Raw genomic sequence first — 27,401 nt, 5'->3', positions numbered from 1 at the left:
TATTTTAATAGCCTTCATTTTTTTAGATCAGTTTTAGGTTTGTAGCAAAACTGAGCATAAAGTACAGAGTTCCCATGTACCCCCTTCCTCGACTTCAGAAACACAGAGCCTCCCCATAGGTTTTAGTTTTAAGGATTTAAAAAGTAAAGGGCTAAGTCACTTACTACTTTCTCGTATGTATTTACATTGAAGTAAGTACTGAAACAAGCAACTATACCATTGTAAACAACATAGCTTCCAGAGTTGTTTTTTAACTGTTCCACTAAAACTAGGTACTAAAAAGTGTAGCAGTTTAAGTATAAAGTAATCCTTGACATTAAGAAACGCTAGACTCAGGTATCTTGACCACAGTAAATCTTTAATGAGGTATAATAATGTTAACAGTTGAGGTAACAACTTGCATAGGTATTTAATAGATGAATGATTTTAAACCTTAGCCATTTAATACTCGAGCTGTAGTTTTGGCATGAATGATTTGTTCAGTGATAAATTCTCATTGTACTTCACGATCAGCTGCCTGAAATGATTTCAACCTGCAAGCAAAACCCACTTGAGAAAAAAGATAAATCATCTTTCAGTGGTTAACACTTAGCTAAGATATTACATAGCTCTTCTATAGAGGTTAATGGATTCTCACCTTTCTGAATAAAATTAAATTAGCAGCTGTAGGACTTTAAAGAGATCTAATAAGGTTGTTAGGGAAGAGCAAAGAGTATTACATACTATATTTTTAATAAAATGCAAGTGTAATTTTTTTTAATTTTAAAAAAGGGCCCAGTGTTTGAATATCTAAGAGGCTCTTAGTATTCACATAATCCTAGCAAGAGTAACTTAATCCAGGCTTTAGTTATTTAGAAAAATGAGATACTGAATATTTTGCCCAGATGCCAATATCTTGTGTGTCCTATGCAATTTTTTCTCCTCGACTTATTTTTATCCCTTTAAACTAAAAATTTCAAGATACAATATAGTACAAAGCTTTAAGAGATCTAATGTTAAATATATAAAATGAACTCATATCCAAGTTGAACTGTACTTGTATTATATCATAATATACTGTTTGCTACATTCAGTTTTTTTATGACTGCTTTATTAGAATCTGGACAAACCTATTTACTGCCAGACAATCATTATAAATCTTGGCCAGCATTGTTTTCATGTCCATAGTACTGAAGTCATTTAAACATGCTATTTATAAAGCTGTCATCTTCATTTGTATACAGTTTGACTATGCCAAATAAAGAACAATTATTAAAACTTAATAAATTTTTGAAAAAAGGAAGTTCCAATAACCAAAATAATGTCTGTTCTGAGCCCTGTAACACACAAAGCCTCAGGAATATTAATGAGTGTGATCAGTGAGTATTTAAGTGGTACCTTGATATTTCACTTTGTAGTAGTTTAACTCCCTTTAGAGGGCAAAGGTGACTTCAGTATACAAATCTGAAAGAAATGCCTTTTTTTTTTTTGGTAAGACTATTAGTGAAAAAAGTCTAATATTCTGTCTGATAAGAATTTGTATAGAAAATAGCTATAAAAGATAAATAAGAAATGTATAAAATGATGCCACCTGAACTTCTTCAGTAGAAGATTGCACAAATTCATGATCTGAGCCAATTAAGACATCGAAATATAAAAGAGGTAACACCAGTCTGAGGTAAACACTAAAAGTTTAAAACTCCCAAGTACTTGAAAAACGTTTAGTTACCTGCTGACATTGATACACATATACTTACGCTAACTTCCTCTGTAAAAAAGAGATTTGTTGTAGTTAGATACAAAATATGTAAACATAGTGTGCACTGATTAGTAAGTAAAAATAAAAACAATGAAGCTCAAAATTAAGTCAGCCCTTTAAAAAGTATATATACAAATCACAAGAAGAAAGCCCCACTGTCTTTGGATCAGCTAAGGATTTCATTAGAAGAGGCATCAGCTTCACTGGGATGTTGGCTACCAGACAGGAGTTCTGGAGGCAAGAGTTTAGAATGTCCATTCTCAGTAACTCGCTGGGTATAAAACAAGATATAAGCTTGGGCCTTGCATACTTCATCCATAGTGCACATGCTTAGCTTGGAATCATTGCAGTGTACCCAGAACCCTAGAGTGAAGCACAGAAATACATCTTAATGTTTACAAAGGAACTTTAGAAGTTTCTAGTATAAATGAAAACATGGATTTAAAGACAGTTTCAGTGAGAGCTAAGCTTTTTTCAAAGGGAAAATAATAGTCTAGCCAATTTATTTCTTTTAATTAGAAATACAGCTTGGGCAGTATGTTACTCTGGAATTATCTACCTTTATCCTAGAAGTAATTTGAAGTTACAGAATCTGACCGATTGGTTCACTTGACACTAGCTTTAATTCCTGGTATAATCTTACCAGTTCATGCTTTGCTGGTAATTATACTGTAAAGCAAATAGTGTACAACTCATGGTAGTGTTAAATTAATTGCCTTCATGGGTTATTTGGGGCCTTTTGTCCATACCTCTTTTTTCTAAGGTTCATGGAGGCATTAAGTAAAAGTTTTATATGTTAGAACTTGAACTCAAAGTTTGTTCCAAATATCTGTGATCTGCCAGTTCGTTAGATGCTTTGTTCTTTAACGAAAGTAACTGAATTAAACCAGTTAAAACAGAGGATCTACTTTTGGAAGTGTGCCTTTACCACTCTCTGACCTTTAATTACTGAGACCATCCTTACTATTTTATCCCTTCAGCTCTTATAAGTCAAAACTACCACAATCCTGCATAAAATATCCCATTTTCTGCACAAAACCCCCTGTTTTTTATGAACAATACTGCAGAAGCATTCTTCTTGAAAGAAAACAGAGGTCAAGTGGCTTTGCTTAAGATTACTTAGTGGTCAGTTTAGAAACCCTGAAAGCCTGAACTCTGGCTTCCAAAAGTCTAACCCAAGATAAAACACTTTTTCTCGTCTCTACCTCCTTCGGAATTATAACAGTAGGCAGTGTAGTGTCCTGAGCCAAATCCTTTCCCGTGGTGCATTACTACAGCAGATAAATCATAGATAAAACATTCTGGTCTGAGGGATTTCAGGGATTCCCTGCAGCAATAGGGCTCCATGTTTAAGATTTCTTCAAAGCCAACATGAACACCAATCTTCTCTCGGTTATTATGTCCTGACCACCTACGAACAAATCAGGGTAAAATTATCAACAAAATCAAGGGAAAATAACCACGTACTAGGTCCAAACTCATAATAATAGAAGGCCTCAGCGTAGAGTACAACCATATATAATAAATAGTGTAAACAGAAAATCCTTTCAATGCTAAAGTTGGCTATAAATAGAGGAATGTAGGCTTATTTACCAAACAGGTACAGTCAGGTTGTAAAATAAATTATTTGGCTTCTGTAATTAGATGACAGTATAGGAAGAAAATTAACTTTCAGAAAAATATGGCACTATGGCATTTTCCCCCTTTGAAGAGAGAAATTCAACACACCAAAGGGTTTTTAATTCTTACTGTCTTGTCCATACTTTGAGGAGGATGTTCCAGAACCTAGAGTTTGTTCCTGGGAGACATAACCTGGACCTTTCTTGGCCAGGGGTGGAGAAAAAACAAAACAGGGCACCTCTAATTCCTCAGAACATTTCAGAGCTCTTCATACTAAAAAAATAGAAACTGTGACCCTTCCCTGTGTGTAAATCAGTATAACACCTGTTAGTGACAAAACTCAAATAATGTCCCTATACTGTCAGTTTCTCAATCTGTTGGTCATGCTTCCCAGTACGGGGGTCTATGCATGTAAAGCAATATTTGCATCTTATGCATAGTATGAATTGGTGCTACAGGAGAAAAATAATGTAATATATGTTAGTTCTTTCAAGAGATTATAATCCAACTTGGGGTGTTATGGTGCAGAGACAAAAGAGAGACAGATGAAAATATAGTATTAAAGTATTGGGGCTTCCCTGGTGGCACAGGGGTTAAGAATCTGCCTGCCAATGCAGGGGACACGGGTTTGAGCCCTGATCAGGGCAGATCCCACATGCTGCAGAGCAACTAAGCCCATGTGCCACAACTACTGAGCCTGCGCTCTAGAGCCCGCAAACCACAACTACTGAGCCCACGTGCCACAACTACTGAAGCCCGCGCACCTAGAGCCCGTGCTCCGCAACAAGAGAAGCCACCACAATGAGAAGCCCGTGCACCGCAACGAAGAGTAGTCCCCTCTCGCCACAACTAGAGAAAGCCTGTGCGCAGCAACAAAGACCCAATGCAGCCAAAAATAAATAAATTTTTTAAAAAAGTATTAAAACATGAGGTTAAGACAGCAGGAGGTAGAGAAGGGAGAAGGGCATATAGACAGGTTTTATGAAGGAAAAAAATGTGAAAATGCTTATTAGTATGATGTAAAATGTGGTATGGAACTAAAGTCACGTGAGACTTGCAAATTATGTCATCTGCTGGACTAGAAGTCATATCCCAATCTTTCCCTATTAAATGTATAAAAAAATCCTGTATCCAGTGTACCTTTAATCTTAGTAAAGATGGAAGACCAAGCATGGAAAATAATGGGACTTGCTTAACCTAAGTTCCTGTCATTCTCACTTTATCTCCCTTTTATTTTACCATAAAATTCAAACCTTAAATTATTTAATTATGCTAAAAGTTATCTAATTAGAAAATATTCATTTCTGCCATTTGCAGCAACATGGATGGACCTAGAGATCATCATACTAAGTGAAGTCAGAGAAAGACAAATATCATATGACATCACTTACATGTGGAATCTAAAATGATACAAATGAACTTATTTACAAAAGAGAAACAGACTCACAGACTTTGAAAACAAACTTATTGTTACCAAAGGGGAAAGATATGGGGGAGGGAGAAATTAGGAGGTTGGGATTAACCTATACACACCACTATATATAAAATAGATAATCAACAAGGACCTACTATATAGCACAGGGAACTCTACTCAATACTCTGTAATAACCTATGTGGGAAAAGAATCTGAAAAACAATAGATATATGTGTATGTATAACTGAATCACTTTGCTGTACACCTAAAACTAGCACAACATTGTAAATCAACTATACTCCAATATAAAATAAAAATTAAAGAAAAAAAATTCATTTCTATCAATAGGTGGGTACCCATTATTTTCTGCTGATAAAAATACAGTAAAATGATAAAGAAAAAGATAACACTATATCCAAAATTCATAATGGTTTACTTCTGAGAGGGTGCAGGAATAGGACTAGGAGGCACACACATCGGAACTTCTAAGGTATTAGAAATGTTTCTTATGCTTTTTAAAAGCTCTTGGGCGCCCCTCCCCAATCCCATTCTCCCTTTTATCTTACATACCCTATGTATTGTATACACTGGCAAATACAATAGTACTTTTTGAATAGATGAAGAGAAAGGAAAGAGATAAATGTGGTGGTAATGGCTGCATAAAAATGGTCTCTGAATCAGAAATATGGCATGAAGCGTCAAAAATGTTTTGGGCAGAAGATGGAAGGGGGTCAAATAGGTTTAAATTAAGGTGAGCTTTAAATGGCAGATTAAAGAGTCAATTATGAAGAACAGGAGGTTCTTCAACAATTTATAGTAGCCAATTAAGTACCAATTTAAGTACCATAAATTTAAGTCCTTTCAATGCTGTCTTTATGGAATCTTATATGTTCTCACCTCTCCATGCTACCTGGCCCTGAACAATATTCACCTCCTAACAATCTTCCTGTTTTCATTCCACTTGATTTTACACACCATGGCAGGTCTCACCAGACTTTTCACTAAACTTTTGTTATATACCCTTTCCTTCCTTCATACCTTTGTTCAGGTTGCTCTCAGGCTAAAGTCCTCCTCCTGTATACACCCCATTCATTCACTTAATATTTTGGGGCATCTACTATGTACTCAGTTCTAGGCTTTGGAATATAGGAATGAAAAAGACAAGATCCATGTCATTACTGAGTTTCTGTTCGTGGGGAGAGAAATAATAAACTATTGCAGATAGTGGTTTTTGCCATGAAGCAAAAATAGGGTAGGTAACGTGACACTGAAGGTTGGGTGGTGCTACTTTTAAATAGGATGGTCAGGGAAGTCCTCTAAAGAGATGAAATATGAACTGAGATTTAAATTATACAAAGTCCTCTATGCCATTAGAGAGGCTTTGGGAATGTTTAGATTTTGCCTAACTCCCTCCTCCAAGGCGCTGATAAATCATTTTGTATACAGTTTGTGATACTTGGTATTTCTACTTCACCATTATTTCTGTGCATGCCTGATTATAATCTTGTTGAGAAAAGAATCCAACCTTATATTCCCCAAAGAATATGAAACAACATCTGGCATTAAAAAGCACTCACATGGTATCTGCTGACTGTACTTTTAACAGCTTAAATAAATAACTTTAGTCAATTATTTCCATTAACAGTGATTATCTCTGGGAAGTGGGACTGAGAGAAAGAGGTACTTTTAGTTTGGGCTTTTACATTACCTTCTGTAATGTTTGAATTTTTTTTTAACATGTATTCCTTTAATTTAAAAAAGAAAGAAACTGGCAACAACTAATATGTACAAGAAACATGATCTCAATAGTTTCCAAATCATAGCACATAAAGTAACTTCTCATTTCTTAAGAGAAAAATAAACTCTCAAGTTAACATGGTTATTACAAGGTATGAATCCATATGCTTTGATTAACCAACAGATTTGCCAACTAATTTATCTAAATATATTTCTGAAAACTGAAGCTTTTTGTTTTTGTTTTTAACTGCTTGGAACTGAACTGCTATACCATTGTTCAAATATTTTCCAAGCATGAAGCAATTGGGTCAAATACTCTCAAGTTATAGATTTAAATTTTAAAAATTTTATACCTAAAATATGCTGTATACTCTCAAATCAAATACTCTCAAGTTATAGATTTAAATCTTAAAATTTTTTTTTTAAATCTTAAAAATTTTATACCTAAAATATGCTGAATATTAAACACTATAAGCAGAGACTTACAAGGAGAATGATACTAGCAGACCGAAATGCGAGGGGTCAGCAATACATTCTGCAAGGGAAGATAATCAAGGAGAGTTACTGAACATGGTGTCTATGATTAGGGCTAGAGACAATGACAGAATTTTTTTCCCTTAAAAAAAAAAAAAACAAGTAGATAAGTCATCTAGCCAAGTATTAAAATTTATTCTACTACTAACCTGAATCGTTTGAGATGTAGTCTGAGAACCTGAGGTAGGTGGCAAATCATAAGCTGTTTCTGGGCTTCTGTGAGTACAACTGGTTTTGAGGAAAACCTTCTACGCTTTGCTGTGATATTAAAGACAGAATGAGATGCAAATTTAAGGATACAAGGAAAAGCTGAGTAAACTCAAAATAATTCAGACATGCATTATCAATTAAACATCTACTGCATTACAGGCATTTTACTGTGTTAGAGATAAAGGCATGGCCTTGCCCTCAAGACACTTAGAATCATGTAAACACACAAAACTTATGAGCTAGTCAAGGTATACAGACATGTAAACAAATAAGCACATTGACTCTTGAACAATAAAGGCTTGGATTACACGGGTCCACTTACATGCAGATTATTATTTTTTTCAATACATGTACAGTTGGCCCTCTGCAGGTTTCACATGCACAGATTCAACCATGGATCGAAATTTACATCTGCAGTTGGTTGAATCCGCTGATGTGAAATCTGCAGATATAGATGACCTACTATGGAATTTGAGCATCGGTAGATTTTGGTATAAAAGTGGGCGCTCCTGGAACCAATCCCCCATATATACTGTACATGATTTAATATAATCCTGAAAATAAGGCAACAGAATGATACTGTGCTATAATATTTTTAAATGGATTTGGCCATGCCAACTAACAGGAAAAGTTAAAACTCTCCCTAAACATACTTGAATATACTCTGAGTCTAATTAAAAAGTTTCATGGTCAGTTCATTTCTTGAGGCTAATCAGGATCCCCGGGGCATGGGACCTTCCTTCCAAGAACACCCATCCCTGCTTCCTGGGGATCCACCCCAGCACTGCCCAAGAAAGCAAGCCTTTACTAGCTCAGCATCTGAGGTCTCCCTCAGTATCTTGCTATTTTAGTACCAAATCTTAAACAAGTGGAACTGAGGATTCTTTTTGTTTACCCCCCTGCTTCTCTAGAGGTCCACCTATGGACCTTGTCCTGGCTGGGCCATTGGCTACCAAAATTTGCTCTTGATGTCCAGGAGCTATTCTTCAACTTGTACAACAACTGCGACTCCAGCCGTAGCAGCAGCTGCTTCTTATGTAGGAAGTAGAATCAGTCCACCATGAGGCTGTCCTCTAACCCATCTCCTCTTGCTACCAGAAGCCTTTCCTCCAGGTCTATGCCCCTGAGATCCAGGTATCAGGCTGCTGCTGAATGTCAAAGACCTACCTTTGGATTGTCATCCAGAAATATATGGTCCAAGTGTAGCTACACAAACGATGTTAACTCCTTGAATTATAATTTTAAACATTTGACATTATGTATTAAATTAAGGCAGCTCTTTTAGGCCCTTATTTGGTGGACCGAGGAGACACACACAAACATGTTATAAAGCCATATTCTGCATTTATTCATATCTTTCTACTCCCAGATTTGGTGATGGAAGCATCTAGGACCATTCACATTTATGTCCAAGAAAAAAAACACTTCACTAACAAATCTGATAAAGGTTTATTTTCTTTTAACCTTATAAATCTTAGGCTCCTATAAATTAACAGATTTTATATTAGGCAGCACACAGAAAACAATGTTAGTATAAGTTGTTCTAGAATACGATCAACTGATGTGCCATTTTTTCAATGCTGGAACAGCCATGTTTCTTTTATATTTACCTTATAAGTTTAGTATCTAAAGCCCTAGAATCATTTTTTCAGACATGGAGCTTAAGGAGAATATCTGCAAATATAAAGTATAAACACTAAAATGCCATGTACACATCGACAGAGATAAAGAAACTGGATAAAGACACAGAAGATCCGATGTAGTTTCGTATACCGTTGCCTGGAGGATGATGCTTCTTTAATTGAAATGGCTATTTCATCCCCCAGTGCTGGGTTCCTATGCTCGCCTCTATCAGAGAGCTTATCATAGTAGATCTTAATTGTCTGTTTCCTCCATTAGGTATGTGAACATCTTGAAAGTGTCTTACGTCTATCCACAGCAACTAGAACAATTACTAATATAGAAGAGACAGTCAGTAGATGGTTTTTGAATAAATTTTTGTTTTTATGAAGCCAAAGTCCATAGCAGCAGTCCAACTATATGTCTTATTTCCTATTATATAAGTACGCAGACACACACACACACACACACACACACACACACACACACACACACATTATCTATATATCAATGTTTTGATATGTAGCAAAAAGACTCATAAAGCAAACATTTCACTCAGTACTAAATAACATGGTTACCTTTTACTATTCCCATTTGCTACTTTATTCTGCCCTCACATATTAAATTTAAATCTTATTTTACGAATTCTTTCTATAATTTACTATAGGATCAAAACATTTTTAATGTCATCAATAAGGGAAAACAAACACATAGTTCACAAATGCCAATTAAAAAGTAGAACTATCCAGCCAAGTTTCTTTTGATAAACTAACAGTTTATTTCTATACCTGCTACTAAAGGAATTTATTCCAGCTTCCTTCATTTGTGTTTCTCTTTGCTAACCTTAGAAAAGCAAAGAGAATATACAGCTTCTACTTACAATTGCACTGGTCACATATGTAGATTTTTCCTTCTAAAGCTTCGGTTTCTGTGAATTTGGCCAACATTTCAGTAACCAGACATGGCTGGGAAGCAATATCTTTTCCACTGCATTGGTATCTTTCTGGAAATTCCAGTGACAAGTCCCAGAAAGGTTCTATGGTGTTTGATTTGTTGTCACATGCAAGACATGTAACCTGCAAATAAAAATATTAGTTTCTCAGATTACAATCCTTCTGTCAAAATATTTATTCCTTTCACTAGAAGCCACTGCCAGTAAATTAGCTCTTCTTCTGAAGATGCACTATCAGAATTCTGAATAATCTGTTTTATATTATTTTCAGGGAATAATTTTTTTCTTCCGTAAACCCATCATGCATTGATGGGCTTTAACTACTAGGCATTCGAAAAGCTCCAACGGCATTAGTCAAGTCTGAATTTAGTAGAAAACCAAACCATGGACTCAGTTATATACCCATTGTGTGTATATATATGTGTGTGTGTATGTGCGTCTATACATATATAATATATATGATATATATTTATATAAATTTAATTTAATGTGTTTAGATTATTAGACTTGAGGTTCTTTGCCCCTTTTCCTTCCTCATCTTTCACTGATTGATTTTCTCTCCCCAAATCCCTATAACCTCTTAACCATGATACAAGTAAAATACTACTAGTATATTTTTATATACAGATTTTAAAATATAGTATATTTTTATATATGGTATATTTAGTATATATTTTGAAGCCCTACCAACTAATAATTTCAAAGGATAGTACATATAACATAAATATACATATAATATAAATATTATACATATAATATAAATACTCCCACTTAAAGCAAACATCACTACATTAAAATCCTCATCAAAATATAGGAACCATATAGAATATGAGGCCTTTCTAACAACTTATGTAGGAAACAGAGTAACTGGAAAAGGAAAGAATAATAATTTCAGTAAAGCATTCAGCAGGATTTAATGCCAACAAACACTGCCCATAACTGAAGACAGACTCTGTAGATCTAAAAATCCACACGTGATACGAAATATCACTAAACTCTTTCATAAAAGCTATATTCCTGGAACAAACAAAAATAAAGAGGCCAATTTTAATGTAGATTTTAGATTTAACACAATGACACAAAGAAAATAATACTCCTGGTGTTTAGTTTGGGGACTCACTAGGACCATGGTCTGACCTTTTGAGAACAGTTTCTTGAATTTGGTGTGGGGGTGGGGCGGGGCGGGGCATTCCAACCTCTGAATCTCCTGAGATGACCAGTTTCCTAAGTGTTTATTACACATTGAAACGAAGAAAGCAAAATGCTAGCACAACAATTTTTATTAATTTCAAAATTCATCCATAAAGGAAAAAACAAGCACATAACCCCTCTCGCACTATTCAAAATATAAAATGGCAACTTTCTGGAAAGAAATTTGCAGCCAAGTATCAAAAGTCCTAATCTTTGACAAAGTAATTCTACTTCTAGGACTCTGTCCTAAGGAAATCATTAGAAAAACTGTATTAATTGATCGTGACATTATAATGATGTCTGGAAACAGTTTACAAGTCAACAATATGGAAATGATTAAATAAATTATGGTATATACATATGATGGACACTGAAATGTTGTGAAAAGAATGATCAAATATTTTGATGACTATGAAAAATCCTTACATTATTAAATGAAAAAGTGAAAAAAAGCAGGTAAATTCAACATGACCATACAATTAGCGGGAAAAATATGTATAAATATTCAGAAGAAAAAAAAAAGCCTAGATGGAAATATACCAAAATATTAATAGTTTTATGTGTGGGTTATGTGGAGTTATAGTACTAAGGGATGATTTTTCTTCTACATAGATTTACTATACCATATAGATTTTCTATATGGTATATATTATTTTCTTTATAATTGTGTATTTTAACTTTTGCATAAAAAGTTTAAAATGACAGAGAAAGATGGTGGAAAAATAAAATTGCATGCAACACAAGAAGCACAACTCTTATGTGCTAATTGACACAATGTAGAATCTATACATTTCTGAAATATGAAGGGAAATAAACTTCATAGATATTCCCTAAGAAATACATTTGAAATATTTAAACTACATTCCAGAAAAGTATGCTATAAAAACAAAAGGTGGTATTATTACCATGAAAGTTGAACTGAGGAACAGAAGCATGTGTATAGGGGCCTAATTGCCTCAGTTAAAAAATAAACTTTTTTTTTTAACATCTTTATTGGAATATAATTGCTATAAAATGGTGTGTTAGTTTCTGCTTTATAACAAAGTGAATCAGCTATACATATACATATATCCCCATATCTCATCCCTCTTGCAAATAAACTTTTTAATAGATCTTTATTGGAGTATAATTACTTCACAATACTGTGTTAGTTTCTGTTGCACAACAAAGCGTATCAGCCATACGCATATTGACTTACTTCACTCTGTATGACAGACTCCAGGTCCATCCACTTCACTACAAATAACTCAATTTTGAATAAACTTTTTTTAAAGCTCTATGCTCTGGAAAAGTAGAGAGCCGATGTCTAGTAATAGTCTACCAACAAGTCCACTCATTCTAGAGAATCATTAATTAGATGGAAGATTCTGGTTTTCTGACTTTCACAGGGAAATTTTTGCGGGTGTAATTAAAATAAAGGAAAACCATTTAGGATCTTTCTAGATGAAATCACATTTATTTACCTTAAAATTTTGCTACCTACTTGTTAAAAGTTTTCAAACCTTGCCCCCTTTGGTTCTATAGGAAATCCTCCAGGGCTACTCCTTGGTCCCTGAAATTTCTCAAGTGTACACCAAATCCATTCCCAGTACAAAAGTATCTTCAGGGCTTCCCTGGTGGCGCAGTGGTTGAGAGTCCGCCTGCCGATGCAGGGGACACGGGTTCGTGCCCCGGTCTGGGAAGATCCCACGTGCCGCGGAGCGGCTGAGCCCGTGAGCCATGGCCGCTGAGCCTGCGCGTCCGGAGCCTGTGCTCCGCAACGGGAGAGGCCACAACAGTGAGAGGCCTGCGTATCGCAAAAAAAGTATCTTCAAATCTGTTCCTTGTGGGATTAAACTCTTCTCAATCCCTCAGAGAACGAATGCAATATCATTAACCTAAGAAGCTCTGTTTCCTGATTCCCTCTCCCCATCAAAAAGCTTTAATATACCATGGATGTAAAACTACTTCCAATGATTCATGAAGGAAGCAACTATAAGAGTGAGCTGACTTCTTCATACATTGTAAAAGTGACCAATTTTGACCTGACAACAGTACTAGTGCTAACATACTCGATATACAGAGAATATGCATTTTTTTAGGCTTCACTTTATGAATTCCCCAAGATGAAAATAAGATTTTTAAAAATCCATACCTGACTAAGAAGTTGTCCATGAAAGATGTTATTTACAACATTCAGAACCTGCTTGATAAGTTTCCTTTGAGAAGTGGGGATAAGAGCTGGTAACCTGGTACCAGTTGTCTCTAGTTCATGTTGTATTTTATCCAAAAGCTCACAAAGAAATTCCTGAGCATCTTGTTGGGCATAACCACGAAAAGCAGGAATTAGTCTCCATACTGAGTGTAGCATAGCAAATGGTGAGACCAAGGCCCACTTTCCAGACCACATGACTTGGAACAAAGTATGCAATTCATGACAGAGAGAAATGTATTGTGAACTTGGCTCCCTTGGCTGAATAAGTTCCATCTTTCTACTCTTTGATGCTCCACCGCTTAGTCCTGATGATAAACTTGGATGTCTGGAGCGAACAGAGCATGTTTCTTTTTCTTGGCATTCATTCATTTGATATACTGTATCTGTGATTGGAGGATGCTTATGAGATGATCTTGTTTTATCACTAGCTGTCACAGCTAGCCATTGGTTCAGATCAAGTTTTAAAAAACATTGTCGAAAAATAAGTAAATGACTTAACACTTGAAGAACAGAATTCATATAGCAAGTATTTCCCAAATTTCTCAATCCTGTTACACCAGGAGTTACTATTGGTCTTCGTTTAACAGAGGAGTCACTGGCTTCTTTTAGTCTTACATCTTCTGAGGTAGATACTACTTTATCTTTTGCTGGTGATGCTGAGGCTTGCAGTGGTACTTGAACAGGAACTATTTCTACTGTGGTGGACTCAGCTAGACCTTGCAAACGTAAACTCTTTCTTGGAGGCATACTTTCCAATTCTGCTTTAACTTGATACTCTAATTCTTGCCGTCTTTTCTTCACTTCTCTTTTTGCTATTTTTTCCTGAAATTGTTCTTGCCTTCTTCTTCCAGTGGGTGACTGTTCAAACCAAGTTCGAAAGATTTTACCCATTAGTATCCTTCTCCTGTGCCAAAGAGCAGTATACATTTGATCTTCATTTTGAAGCAGAGATTGGGTGCCATCATGTAAGAAATAAGAATCATCACTTGTACCCACAGACCGTAAAACCCTTCCACTACGAGTGGTGCAGTGATAATTCTGACTTTTGATTGCACTTAATGTACTTCGTAGTAACTTCAGGTCTCCAATTGCATTATCATTAAGAACATAATCATCACAAAGGTAACAAAAAACATACATCTCGTTCACCTCCAATGCAACAGGATGACTGCTTTCTTGAAAGTGCCTGAGTGCATGTTCTTCAATATATCTTCCACAGGCCACATGGGAACAGCTAAGGCAAGCCCAAATAGACTCAGTTGTATTGCAGTCCACACAATGCCATTTCTGAGGGTTGAGGATGGAATGGTCTTGAGCAAGCCGCAACTGCCCAATGTGTTTGCACTTATCCATTGTTAGCATTTATTTAGTCTAGCTGAGAAACACATAATCCAAACAAGTCTCTGTTCATAACATTTGAAGCATCTGAAAACTAAGCAGAACAATGTCAATTTTTAATAAAAGAAAAACAAAAAGCCAATATTTTTCTTTTTCACAAGGTATTTTTTCCAGGAATTATTTTATTTTTCCAGGAATAATTTAATAAAATTGCTCTCTCTGCTCCCAGTACTTGGGCTGCCTGTCATAATACCATAGGCAGTTCTCACTTTTCATTTACTCTAGACTTCACTAATCTTTCATCCACCTTGCTCTGAAAGCACACACACATCACCTAACTTTCTCTGATGGTTCCTTTTAAAAACTTTGTTTTTAATTTTATGCCACCATCTACTGGTAAAGAATGGGTAGCAATCCCTTTTCACATCCCCTTTTATCCAATAGTCTGAAGGCAGTTTACAAAAATATTCATTTTCTTAAAAATTGGGACTGGCAAGACCCAAATACATCTCATTAGTGTCTATATTCTGAGAGCCCTAAGTGGAGTTACTAAAATATAATCATAGTTAAAAGCATGGGTTTTGAAGTAGAAGCACTTAGGTTTGAAGCTACCTCTGCCACACACTGTTTATATGTCTGATTTGATCAAATATTCTAACTTCTCTAAACTTCATCTGTAAAACAGGGAAAATCATACCACCTTCACAGAATTGTTAAAGGACTGAGATAACAAAATATCTGGCACATAGTATGCTCAGATATTTTGTGAGATATATAAATGCTCAGTAAACAATAAATATCTACACATAGCTATAGTGAACAAATCAATATTACATTCTATTTATTTAAATGATACTAAATAAAAATACTAAATAGTCTAATTAACTACCATTTAAAATTTGGCTTTCCACTAGTAAATCAATAATGACCTTTAATTCATGGCTCTGTAACGATAGACTCTGATTTGATAGACTTGACAGTTTGCCTTAAGGAAAGAGAAAAGCATTCTCCCATTCTGTCTTTGTATTTGAATAGACTCTCAGGAATGTGCAAGGATGTATAAGCAAATTAAGAAAAAAGAGGAAAAATATGAAGTGAGTGGCAATATAATGAACTTCTACATTCTGGCAGGCTAAGCATTATCTGAAATTAGAAGCTTATTTCAAAAAACAAACCCACAGGGCTTCCCTGGTGGCGCAGTGGTTGAGAGTCCGCCTGCTGATGCGGGGGACACGGGTTCGTGCCCCGGTCCAGGAGGATCCCACATGCCGCGGAGCGGCTGGGCCCATGAGCCATGGCCACTGAGCCTGCGCGTCCGGAGCCTGTGCTCCGCAACGGGAGAGGCCACAACAGTGAGAGGCCCGCATACCGTAAAAAAACAAAAACAAAAACAAAAAACCCCACACACCAAAGAAACTTAACATAATAAAACAAATGTGATTCTGACCCAGAAACTTGTTCCTTTATCAGTTAAAGAAACACATCTGCTACCTGAACCTAAAAAGAGTGAAACGAAATCTAGTTAAAAAGTAGGGAATCACAAAACATTTTCTTCATTGATTTAACATAAATTGAACACAAATTTTATGTTGCAGCTGAGGACCTAGATACAGAGCACTCACAACATTGTGTGTAGCATGATCAATGCTTTCCATTTTTTAGGACAGCAAGACAGTATGAATTTCAATGTTACTTGCAGATGCTGCCCAAGGCCCTAAGAAAACTGCAAAGGTAAGGTTGATTTTTGGGTTTTCCCACCTCTTTTTTGTAAAATCTCCTAGCAATCAGAGATACTCCTGCCCACCACCAATTTCTTAACTCTTAAATACAGGGTTTCCTGAATAAAGATTTAAGACTGCCAGCCCCAGCCCTCACAACTGCACACACTTCACTTCTCTTCCCTCAAAATTTCCTGAGGCCCAAAATCTGGTCAAATATAGTATTTTATTAGAACCAGCATTCAACAATAGCTGCAATGGCAAAAGTAAGACATCAGTGATTAATATGCTCCATTACCCTAAATCCTTCCAGGTACTGAGGTTAATAATCTTGGAATCATACTTGTCTCCTCTCTTTCTCTCTCCCCACATCAATCCTTTAGGAAGAATGTTTGGCTCTACCTTCAAAATATATCTAGAATCTGACTACTTATTATCTCTACTGCTACCACCCTGGACCAAGCCACAATCAAGTGGATTACTGCAATTAGGCTCCTAAATGTTCTACCAGCTTTGATCCTTGCTGCCACCAAAAGTTTACTGTTCACACAGCAGCAGCACACTCTGCCTTTAGACCCAGACAATGAGGGCCCAGACCTGACACGTTAGAGGGCCCCTGCCTGGCCCTCATTATGTGGAGTCAGCAGAGTCAAGGGATGTGGCCATCTGGAACAAGCATACATCCCAAACTCCCCTTTTAAACTGCTACTTGGGACCTGGAGAATTCCCTGCCCCAGTCATCCTCAAATCCTGCTTCCAGGGCATACCAGCAATAAGAAGCCACTGAAGAATTCTATAAAGGAGAATGACACAATCAGATATGTAGGTTACAGAGGGACCTGAACGGCAGATCTAGAGGAGGGATGAGTAATTAAAGGAGACTCTACTGCTCCAGATATTACAAGGAAATTAAAGCTGTAGCAAAGACAGGAGTAGAGGTAGATTAGTGCTGACCAAACACTGGTTGAAAGAACTGACTCAATATGGAGATTAAGTGAAGAATCTAGGGTTCTCTTCTATCTACTTTTACTTAAAAAGGATCATACAAAGAACACAGAGATAATTTAGTTAAACATTTGTTTCTGGCAAGTCATAGACAATAATTATTAATTCAACTTCTCGTAGAGATGAAGTGGGAAATGCTGTTTATTTATACTCAAGGGAAATTATTTCATTCTAAAATTTTAAAGAGGTGGTATGAGTTGACACCTTGCAGAACATTCAGAAAATAAGGCTCAAAAGAAAAAAAACCTAGAAAGAATACAAACACACACACACGTATGTGTATATGTATATATACATACATGTGATATATACATATATACATACGTGTGTGTGTGTGTGTGTGTTATCTCGGGGTACTAGGACTACAAATTATTTTATTAATCCATATTTTTAAATTCCCCAAAATAAGTTTTAAATAGGAAAGATAGTGCTCGATTATAGACTAGTCTCTTTACTTCCTTCTTCTCTATATCCTGCAAATACATTCCCTTAGTTATAAGGAATTTTCCTATTTCATTACAGTTGTTACTAAAAAATCTATTTAGATGATGGCAAGGCCCTGACCTTCAACAGGAAGTGGCCTATAATCAAATAGCATAATTCCATTTGATGCAAAATTGTAAAAAGGGTGAAATGTTGATCAGATGCCATCTCTCTGAGAGGCAATATAGCAGGGAAGAGGTCTCACAGCAAAACAGACCTAAGGAATCCAAATGCCTGAGTCTAACACTCGGCTGCATTTATTACGTGACATAGACAATTACTTATGTTCCACATACCTCAGTTTTCTTATCTGTAAAATAACAGTAGTAATAACATCAATAGGGTTGATGAGGGAATTAGGGAAATTTATATTTGTAAAGCACTTACAACAATTCCTGGCACTTAATAATATGGCCCTTAGTACATCTTACCTTCCAATAATAATAATAATAATAATAGTATTACTACTACTACTATTAATATTAATATTATAAATGCTAGCTTCCCTCTAGTTTTATCACTTTTAGCCAGGGGTTCTCCTCAGGCAAATGTGTACTAAGGCAAACTTAGGTACTAACTGATAATTAAGATGTTAGCTGAGGACTAAGGTCAGACCTCTCCCAGGGGTATTTGCATTTTAAAAGGCGATCTTTCAGATAAAATCTTTTTAAAAATCCAAAGAAGTGAAACCAGAATGGTGGAATGACAGATCATGAGATTAATATTTTAGAGTAGGGGGCCCACTTGCTCAGTCTATTTATGAAAGAAACCAGTAGGGGGTGGACGACCAAGCGAAGGGCAGGGAAGAATGAAGAAGGAGCTAGAGAGCCAGGCTGCTGCCACCAGAGACCTCCAGTTTGCTCTGCTGCCTGGAGCCACAGCTCAGAGACAGTTACTAGCGTACCCCAAAGGGGCCTGGTCACACAAAGATCTAAAAGCCTGGCCACAGCTCGGAGACAGTTACTAGAGTACCCCAAAGGGGCCTGGTCACACAAAGATCTAAAAGCCTGGCCACAGCTCAGAGACAGTTACTAGCGTACCCCAAAGGGGCCTGGTCACACAAAGATCTAAAAGCCTGGCCACAGCTCGGAGACAGTTACTAGAGTACCCCAAAGGGGCCTGGTCACACAAAGATCTAAAAGCCTGGCCACAGCTCGGAGACAGTTACTAGAGTACCCCAAAGGGGCCTGGTCACACAAAGATCTAAAAGCCTGGCCACAGCTCGGAGACAGTTACTAGAGTACCCCAAAGGGGCCTGGTCACACAAAGATCTAAAAGCCTGGCCACAGCTCGGAGACAGTTACTAGAGTACCCCAAAGGGGCCTGGTCACACAAAGATCTAAAAGCCTGGCCACAGCTCGGAGACAGTTACTAGAGTACCCCAAAGGGGCCTGGTCACACAAAGATCTAAAAGCCTGGCCACAGCTCGGAGACAGTTACTAGAGTACCCCAAAGGGGCCTGGTCACACAAAGATCTAAAAGCCTGGCCACAGCTCGGAGACAGTTACTAGAGTACCCCAAAGGGGCCTGGTCACACAAAGATCTAAAAGCCTGGCCACAGCTCGGAGACAGTTACTAGCGTACCCCAAAGGGGCCTCGTCACACAAAGATCTACAAGCTTGGAAGAGAAGAAAGGGGGATGGGAGTACTTCTTGACACTTCCTATTTTCCTCTACTGGGTTCAGAGCACTTCTTTTCATTTGCTAATCCACTGCTGAGAAGCTATATATTAGCTCTGTTTGGCTCCAGCAGATAGGATAAGTGATTTGGGGCAGTATATTCATTTTATAGAGAGTTAACAAAATATTTTTGTACCCCCCCATGTAGATTCTGGTAAAATATTACCTGTATCTATATATAATAGCAATATACAAATAGTCAAGATGTTTTGAATGAAATCTATATATAAAGATTAAAATTACCTATATCATTTTCTCATATTTTTAAAAAGTTTCACACTTTAAATTTCACTTAACAGCTACGAAATGGCTTTTTTAAAAACCAGATATGCTATCTTTACTTTAAATACAGATGGATTTATAAATATTCTGAAAGCTTCACTTTGTCATTCTTCACTGCTTAAAGACAATAAAAAATTTAATTTGTTCAAAGAAAACCATTCAAGCTACTCAAACTTTTCATGCCATATAAATGAGCAAGCATCTTTATTTTTACAATTCCCTTCAGCAAATCTCTAAAGTTTACAAAATAATTGTATTTGACTTGTTGAAACCTAATTATTTTACAGAGTTAGCATACCATTAAAGCAATTATAAAATAGAAAGCTAAAATGACTAGAAGAGAAATAAAACATAAGATCTTATTAGATATGGTATTTATAGTCAAAGGTTTATATCCACACAAACATCAAATAAGATTACAGGTAAAATATTTAACTTGTTACGGTTCGACAGCACAAAACTGCTTATACTTACCACACAGTGAGGACTGTAGAATCTATTTTAATGGCTCTTCAAACCTCTTCTTGTAATGAACCCTTTCTACCAGCAGAGGTTCAATGGTCAGATGTAGATAGCCATCTACCAAGTCTTTATCTTCAGACCTAGCCCTTCTGAACCAGTGCCAGGCACACTTCAACTCAGCTTACCTATACATCTTGCCTTCACAGAATTAGCTTTTCCAATATTCTCTTATTAAAGATACTGCATTATCATTCAAGTACCCAGGCTACAAATCTTACACTTTTTTTTTGATTCCTCCCTCCCATCTTTTCCATGCGAACATTCAATTTGTCATATATAGCAGGGCTATCATTCCCCAAGTCTTGATTCCTTTCCATTTCCAGAACTATCATTCTCATTATGGACAAATCATTCTGAAGCACAGCAGTAACCTCCAACCTGGTCTCTCATCATCCGGACTCTCGCTTTCCTTCATAGTACTATCCCGCCAAATTAATCTTCAAGTTTGCTTTGAGCCTTTAATGCTTGTACTTAAAATCCTCTGTTCCTCATAGTCAAGTAAAGCAGTGGATTTCTAACTTCGACTAAGACTCCTTTAGAAACTTTACATCAGGTTCCAGTGAATGTGTGTATACATGTAACACACATACCTGGAGCAAAAGTTTCACAAACAATCCTTATAAAAATAATGTATTCTGATATTTCCTATTCTATTTCATTTAAAAAGAAAATGCTGGTCACAAATCACTAAACGGCAGTTTTTCAAATACTGCAATAAAAAAATACTTTACATTTGACAGTCGTGCTTTCAAAATTCTCCAGATTCCAGCCTATCTTCTTCATCTCATCTTATTACCCCTCTGTCATGAGCACTCCAGACAAAAGGAATAATCTCCAGTTCATTTCCTAAACTCATCTTCCTCATTCCCTCACTTCCACCTTTAAAAAATTTTATCTATCCTCCAAGGCCCAACTCCTTCATAAAGTATTTCTAGTTAAGAAAATCTTCTCTCCTAACTTCCTAAAAGGCTTGAATTGTGCCAAATGTGAATTCTTGGGTTTATCTGTGTGCACATCCTTACTCTGCCAACTACCTGCTGGGTAGGTTCCCTGTGGTAAGGGAGGGACTACTCAAGCATCTTTTATCTCCTTAGTAAGAAAAGGTAAGGGCTTTATGAAGATCCTCTAGGTTCTATAGCCATACTGTTTCAGGCTACCAAATTCTTGGCACAGTCAACTAGTATTAACTGCAGGCCCACTTCAGTTTTCTTTGTGTCTTTTAAATCAGTGGTTAAGAATAGAAAGTCATTGATCACCAGTGACCAAAACTGTCCCCTCCTCTTAACCAAGTGGCCGTTTTGCCCAGCTAAGGCAGTTTCCTGATAGTTTGTGATGTCATTATCCTACTTCCTCTGTTCTTAAACGAAGCCTACCATGTGTCTTGTCCCATCCTACGTGCTTCCAGACGCCCAAAATAGATCTTACACAAAAGCAGACTGAGAAATACTTCCCCAACCCTAATTGGGGTATTTTAAATTTTGGTATGACATGTAGTGACCCTTTAAATAAATATTTGTGCTCCAAATATAAGTATTACTAAAAGCTATAAGAATCACTGAAAAATTAGAAGGGTAACTAATTTTTTACTTCGAAAATGAACATTCCACTATAAACTTTTAGTTATCTTTAATATAATGATCCTTCTCAGGTGACCACTCACTTTCCACCTCAGTTTCTTTAGAAGACACTTAGAAAGAAAGCATAGAAACTACAAGAGGTTAGGTACCAGAGATCAGTTATATGAAAGTAATTTAGATTTTCTAATCAGTGCAATTAGTAGCATAGTTTTCAGATTTTTCTCATTAAAAATGTTTTTATGGAAGTCTGGAAGTTACCATGAAAAACAAACACAAAAATAGCCAAACTACATTACTATTTTAAAAAGTGACATAAAATGAGGGAAATGGCTAATATACATTTCTAGAAAGAGTATTTTAAAATCTGAATAGTCACTAATATAACATCATCATGCTCTATTAAGAAACTTCCCTCTTTCATAGTTTATACTTAGTCAAATAATCATCATATAAGATTTACATTTTATATAATGCCTAGTGTGTCTTATAGGCACAGTTTTTACAACTATCAAAGGATTGTTAAAACTCTTATAAGACCACATGATAAATTCAAACTCCTGAACATGGCATGTAAGAGTTTTCAAATTGTGGCACAATATGTACTTTTCTACTTTTATCTATGACCAGCCACTTCCCACACATCTTTTGTTAAAATGTTTTTATATACCAATGACCACATGGTGAATAAGTTCAATTTTTAAACATTTCATAACTGGGATATGAACTCTTGTTTCATAGGAAATGGGTATGCACATTTTATATAAATACTTACATAAATTACATACTTATTGAAGAAAAAAACATGTACCACTGGGCATAAAGTAGAATATTTAAATAAAATTGTCACAGTAACTATCTTTATCTCATTAAAGAAAATTCTCCCGAGACTTCCCAAGAGGGATGGCATATGTTGAACCTTTATTTAACAAAGATAATTTTTGTAACAAAACTTATTTTCTTTTAACAATACCAAATAACCTAAACAGATCCTCTAGAAGCTATTAAAAGTACGAAGATTTGTTATTTTCCATGATAAAAGATAGGAGGAAATGGCAATTTCAGTAGGAAGTAGGCCTTAGGAATTACTAACCACCACAATCCTTACATGCATTTGGATAAGAATGAAAATAACTATCCACAGTAATTACGGCAAACCTTACCCACTCCTTATAAGCAGTTTTCAATTTTCCATTTATTTCACGGAACCACCATAGTACCCCGTTCTCTTTTAAGAGATGTTTATAAAATGCCAAGGGTCAAGCATAGTGCCTGGTACATATAAAGGGATTCAATATTTTTGAATGAACAAATTATTGAATGAATAAACACAATGGGCTCTCAAAATCCCTCTCCTCCGTCTTAGGTATGCTATTATGCCTATTATGTGTTTTGGCACCTCTCCTTGTCAATCATGATGTATTTCCTTTCCTTTATCCTTAGAAAGGCTCTGGTTATTCTTTCTTCCTCTAGAGATCTAGAATCTATAATTACCCGGATCTTGCTTGAAACTCATTAAACAATAAAGGATACTCTTTCCCTGGGCCTTCTTCAAGTCTTGCATGCCTCTCCTGAGGCACAGAGATTGTATCTAGTACCGACCATTTAAGGAAAAGCAAGTTCTGCTGCCAGATTATTTGATTTCCTCACCCACCACAACTTACAAGTATTTCATTCACAGGCAATTTTGTTCCAAAATATTTATCATTACATCAACCCACTGCAGCTAACTTCATAACAATAGGGGAAACATTCATAAAAAGATTGACCATTCTACCATGGGTCTAGTAAATTGAGCTCAAATACTTTGTGTGAAATGGCCAGACTGTTATTCTAGTACATATATGACTTGGCCTAACAAGTATATTCTTGGACTATAAATTAGTTTTCTATGGCATGTAAAACTCCATTAAAAATGAATTTCTTATAATAAAGTGTTTATGATGTCTGAAAGTGCTATGAAAAATCAATTGTACTTCTTATAGTAATCTTTGTCAGAAGCCAGTATTGGTAGAATCCTTTTATATTTTAGTTACTTGTCACCTGTTTGGGCAGGGCCTAATGGCAAAACTGTCCCCATTACTGAACTCAGGAAATGATTGGGCATACATTTCCTATCTTGATTAGACTCCTAAGCCCATGCTCTCAGCCTCTCTCTAATCTCCCTCAACTAGACAACTCCATTAGAATCTGGCAATGTTCCTTCTGGCTAACATTGCCAGGAGGGAGAAAAACTTCAAAGCATGTTTTTTTCTGCTACCAAGATGCCAAAATGTTGCCTTTCCCTGTACTTCTGTATGATCCAAAAACCCAATTGAGCGAACATTTACAGAGGTTTTTCCTCCATGTTAAGCAGTAAGTCAGGTGCTAGGGTTACAAATAAAATACAATCAGACTCTGCCTTCAAACAATCCAACAAGCAGAAAATCCTCTTATGTACTACCAATGCTATAACACTCAGTAAGATTCAAGTGTGTAGAGGAAAAGTTTGGTAGAGGTATATATGATACCTTATTTCTTTCTTTTTGGAGTGCAAGAAAAAAAATATGTGAAAAAGGGGGGTAAAGACAATTGGGTAGAAACAATATACTTCAAACATTTAACCCAAATCTTCAACGGATTTCCCATTTTAAATATTCCAAAAAGTTTATCATTGTATATTACACTAAACGTGGATTCACCAATCACTTAAATTTTTTTAAGCTTAAAAAAAATGTGGGACATTAATGTTTTCAACGAAAAATAAGACTTATGCACAATCAAACCAGTCAAAACACTTCAACTTTCTACCATGTATATGTATTGAACTCTCTGTTCAATATCAGAATGTGTCTAAATTTCAATATGAATAGTCTACAATGATAAATACTGGAATGAAAAATCTGCTACCCATTGCAAAATTAATGGCTAGGACACAAAAAGCTAGAGAAATGGCAGTTCGGGGGAGAGAGGCTAAATGAGACAAAATGTATTAAATCTCTTTCAAATGGCCTGAGACACTAAATTAAGGTTAAAAAGATTAGGGTTCCAAGAATACAAAGTGTTCATGTCTTTCAAGACAACTAAGTACTGAATCTCACTGTGATTATGAAATATTCTATAAACATGTGCTTAACTTATGCTTGGCTTTCCTAATTTGATCACAGTGAACAGCCAATTCTTTTTCCTTGTTTATACCTAAAGCTGGTTTTAAAGACAACTCAAAATGGAATTCCAGGCCCAACATTACCACCCCCCTACTTTTACCCCACAGGCAGCTACTTAACAGATAATAAGGAATTCAAGTGCAGGGCCTGAAAGTCGTATTTCTATGCTAATTTCACAACCCCGTTACTCGCAGGATCTGACAAGGCTTAAAAATGGGGAGCGGGGGTTTGAGGATAAAGCGGCTCTCTCAAGGCTTGCTTATTTTTTAACTTCCAAAATTAAAACTGCAAGAAATTATCCAGTTACCAGTAGAATTTACAACAGCTCAAACTTGAAGTCGAAACAATTACCACGTTTCACTTTCTTTTTTATTGCGGGGGTGGGGGAGAGGACGAGTCCTACTATTTCGTAAACTTGAGCAGTCATTTTCTTCTCCCTATGCTGACACATTTCTTTATGCCCCCCAAATAAGTTTAGCCTATTAGCATTCCTTCCCCGAAGGCCAGCGGGAATGGTTTAGAAAGCTGGTATTCAAAAATCCCAAGTGTCTCTAAGTGGCAGCAGGTGCTGGCAGTGCCGGGACCCGATCAATGGAGGGAAGGCAAGACATTCCTTCTAAATGGAGGACTAGAACCGCCCTTCCAAAGCATCCCAGGGGCGCTTCGAGCATCACTTGGCGGCACTCAGAGCCAGGAGGAGGATGCGGTTTTATCTCGACAGTGTCAGCTCTACAGAGCGCCCCAGCCCGCATCAGATACGCGATCAGATTCGCGATTACACCTCCTCCACGCTCCGGCACGCGGGTCGGGGCACAACTCCCCCTCTGCATCCCCTCAAGTCCCCCAATTTTGCCCCTTCTCCCAACTCGTCCCCCGCCCCCAGCCGAGCGCAGGGTGGTTACGCGGTGCCCCTGGCCACAGGGGACGCCGCTCCTGGCAGCATCTCTGGGGACTCATGAGGTGCCGGCACCCGCCAGGGCATCGCTCGACCCATCTTAACTTCCCAGAGGCGCCAATTCTAAATTCGCCGGACCCGCCGCCGCTGCCGCCACCTCCTCCTCCACGCGCCCCTAGGCTCGCTCCCCTCAGTCCGTCGGCAGCCCCCTCTCCCTCCCTCAGGACCCCTGCGCCCTGCGCGGCGGGAAAACGCCGCTAAGTGCCTCCCGGCCCTGGGGGCTCCCGTCGCATCTCTGCTCCAGCAGGGAGCCTCGCTCCGCCAACCGCCGCAGCCGCCTCTCACGCACACTCACCAGCCCGAGCCGGAGCGGCCATCTTAGCGCTCGTCTCCCACGCCCCCCTTCCCCGCTCCCCGGTGCCGCGGCTACAGCAGCAGCGGCGGCGGCGGCGGCCCGGTCGGGCGGCTACGTCAGCGGTGACGCCGCGGCTGACCCCGCCTCCCTCCCCTCACAAGCCTTCGGAGGGCCCAAGGGGGCGGGCCGCGCTGCGTGGCGACTGCGGACCCGTGGGTTGCCGGCCTGAGGGGGAAACCCGCGCCCGGGCTCCGACTGGGCGTCCGGGGATGGACGTCCCCCGGCGCCGCTTGTGGCTCTGCGCGGGCAGTAGAAGCTCCTCCGGGGCGGGCTTCGCACCTGTCGTAGCCGTCGGGGCCTGGGAGGGGGCATCCAGTGTTTCCTCCCAGCCAGTGAGATGCACAATATCCCCTGGGCGTCCTTACTCCTTCATAGAATTTCTGCCACTCAGCGCCGAATTGGTTGACAGAAACGCGCGCCAATCTCGTTGTCGTCAGAATCTGCCCAAATTGGCGTAGAAAGTTTTCAAGAAAGCGTTTCCTTCTCGAGGATGCACTCAGGTGTGAGCTCAAGTGGCGGCGACTGCTTTGAATTTGGCTTCTTCAGACGGCAGTCGGGCAAGGAAGGTTCCAGAATGGGAAACTCCCTGAGAAATCAGAGGTAAGGTACACGAAAGTCACCTCTGTCCAGCGTTACTTTACCTGAAATTGCCAATTTAAGGTAATGAAGTAGATTCCGAAAAGAAACGAAGGGAAGAGACTGAGGGATAAAAATCTGGAGAAGAGTAAAGTCAAGCCCATAGGTACGGGAAGATTAATCCGTTACTGTTTATTGAGCTTTTACTTTGCGCTCGGCTCTGAGCCAGTTCTGCGCCGCTACCCCGTGGGGAGTGTGGAAAATGAAAAGACACTGTCTTCCTAAGGGGGGAACTTGAAGAATCAGCGAGACAAACGTGCGAAGTTAACATGTCAATGGAGTACAATATCTTGCAATATATAAGGCAAGCTATAAAATTGTTCATTTCTTTTAATCATCAGTTCCACTTTGGGGAATATCTTTCAATGATATGACCTTAAAAAAAATGAGTGCACAAAGCTATTCATAGCATATTATTCAAACAACAAAAATTTGAAGGGAAAAAAACCCAAATCTAACCAAAAGGAAATGGCTAATTAGCTTCTGGCATATTGGCCT

General features: G+C 37.7%; 1 protein-coding gene across 2 annotated transcripts; it reads right to left on the bottom strand.

Moving 5' to 3' along the window:
* Positions 1-341: 341 nt before the first annotated feature.
* Positions 342-26,264, bottom strand: USP44 (ubiquitin specific peptidase 44). Of its 2 annotated transcripts, none has more exons than XM_060164721.1 (6): positions 26,208-26,264; positions 13,151-14,642; positions 9,754-9,949; positions 7,193-7,301; positions 2,944-3,149; positions 342-2,101 (listed from the first exon to the last, which is right to left on the bottom strand). In XM_060164721.1, the coding sequence occupies exons 2-6, from the start codon at positions 14,570-14,572 to the stop codon at positions 1,905-1,907; spliced, it is 2,130 nt and encodes a 709-aa protein (XP_060020704.1). In that variant the 5' UTR covers positions 14,573-14,642; positions 26,208-26,264; the 3' UTR covers positions 342-1,904. The 2 variants fall into 2 exon arrangements, with proteins under 2 accessions (XP_060020704.1, XP_060020705.1); XM_060164722.1 differs by lacking the exon at positions 342-2,101 and adding an exon at positions 6,996-7,044 and having other exon boundaries at positions 3,013-3,149.
* Positions 26,265-27,401: the final 1,137 nt, after the last annotated feature.

This window comes from Lagenorhynchus albirostris, chromosome 11, assembly GCF_949774975.1.
Source record: "Lagenorhynchus albirostris chromosome 11, mLagAlb1.1, whole genome shotgun sequence".
NCBI classification, from domain to species: Eukaryota; Metazoa; Chordata; class Mammalia; order Artiodactyla; family Delphinidae; genus Lagenorhynchus; species Lagenorhynchus albirostris.
The sequence above is the reverse complement of the archived record's forward strand: the minus strand, read 5'-3'. Positions and strand labels throughout refer to the sequence as shown.

What these genes read in the sequence shown, in the direction of transcription:
- USP44 (XM_060164721.1), bottom strand. Translation starts at nt 14,572, where the DNA reads ATGCTAACAATGGATAAGTGCAAACACATTGGGCAGTTGCGGCTTGCT. An exon ending in ATGGACAACTTCTTAGTCAG is followed by an intron (nt 9,950 to 13,150) that starts GTATGGATTTTT and finishes TTTTATTTGCAG; the next exon opens with GTTACATGTCTTGCATGTGA. An exon ending in CTACATCTCAAACGATTCAG is followed by an intron (nt 3,150 to 7,192) that starts GTTAGTAGTAGA and finishes ATTTGTTCGTAG; the next exon opens with GTGGTCAGGACATAATAACC.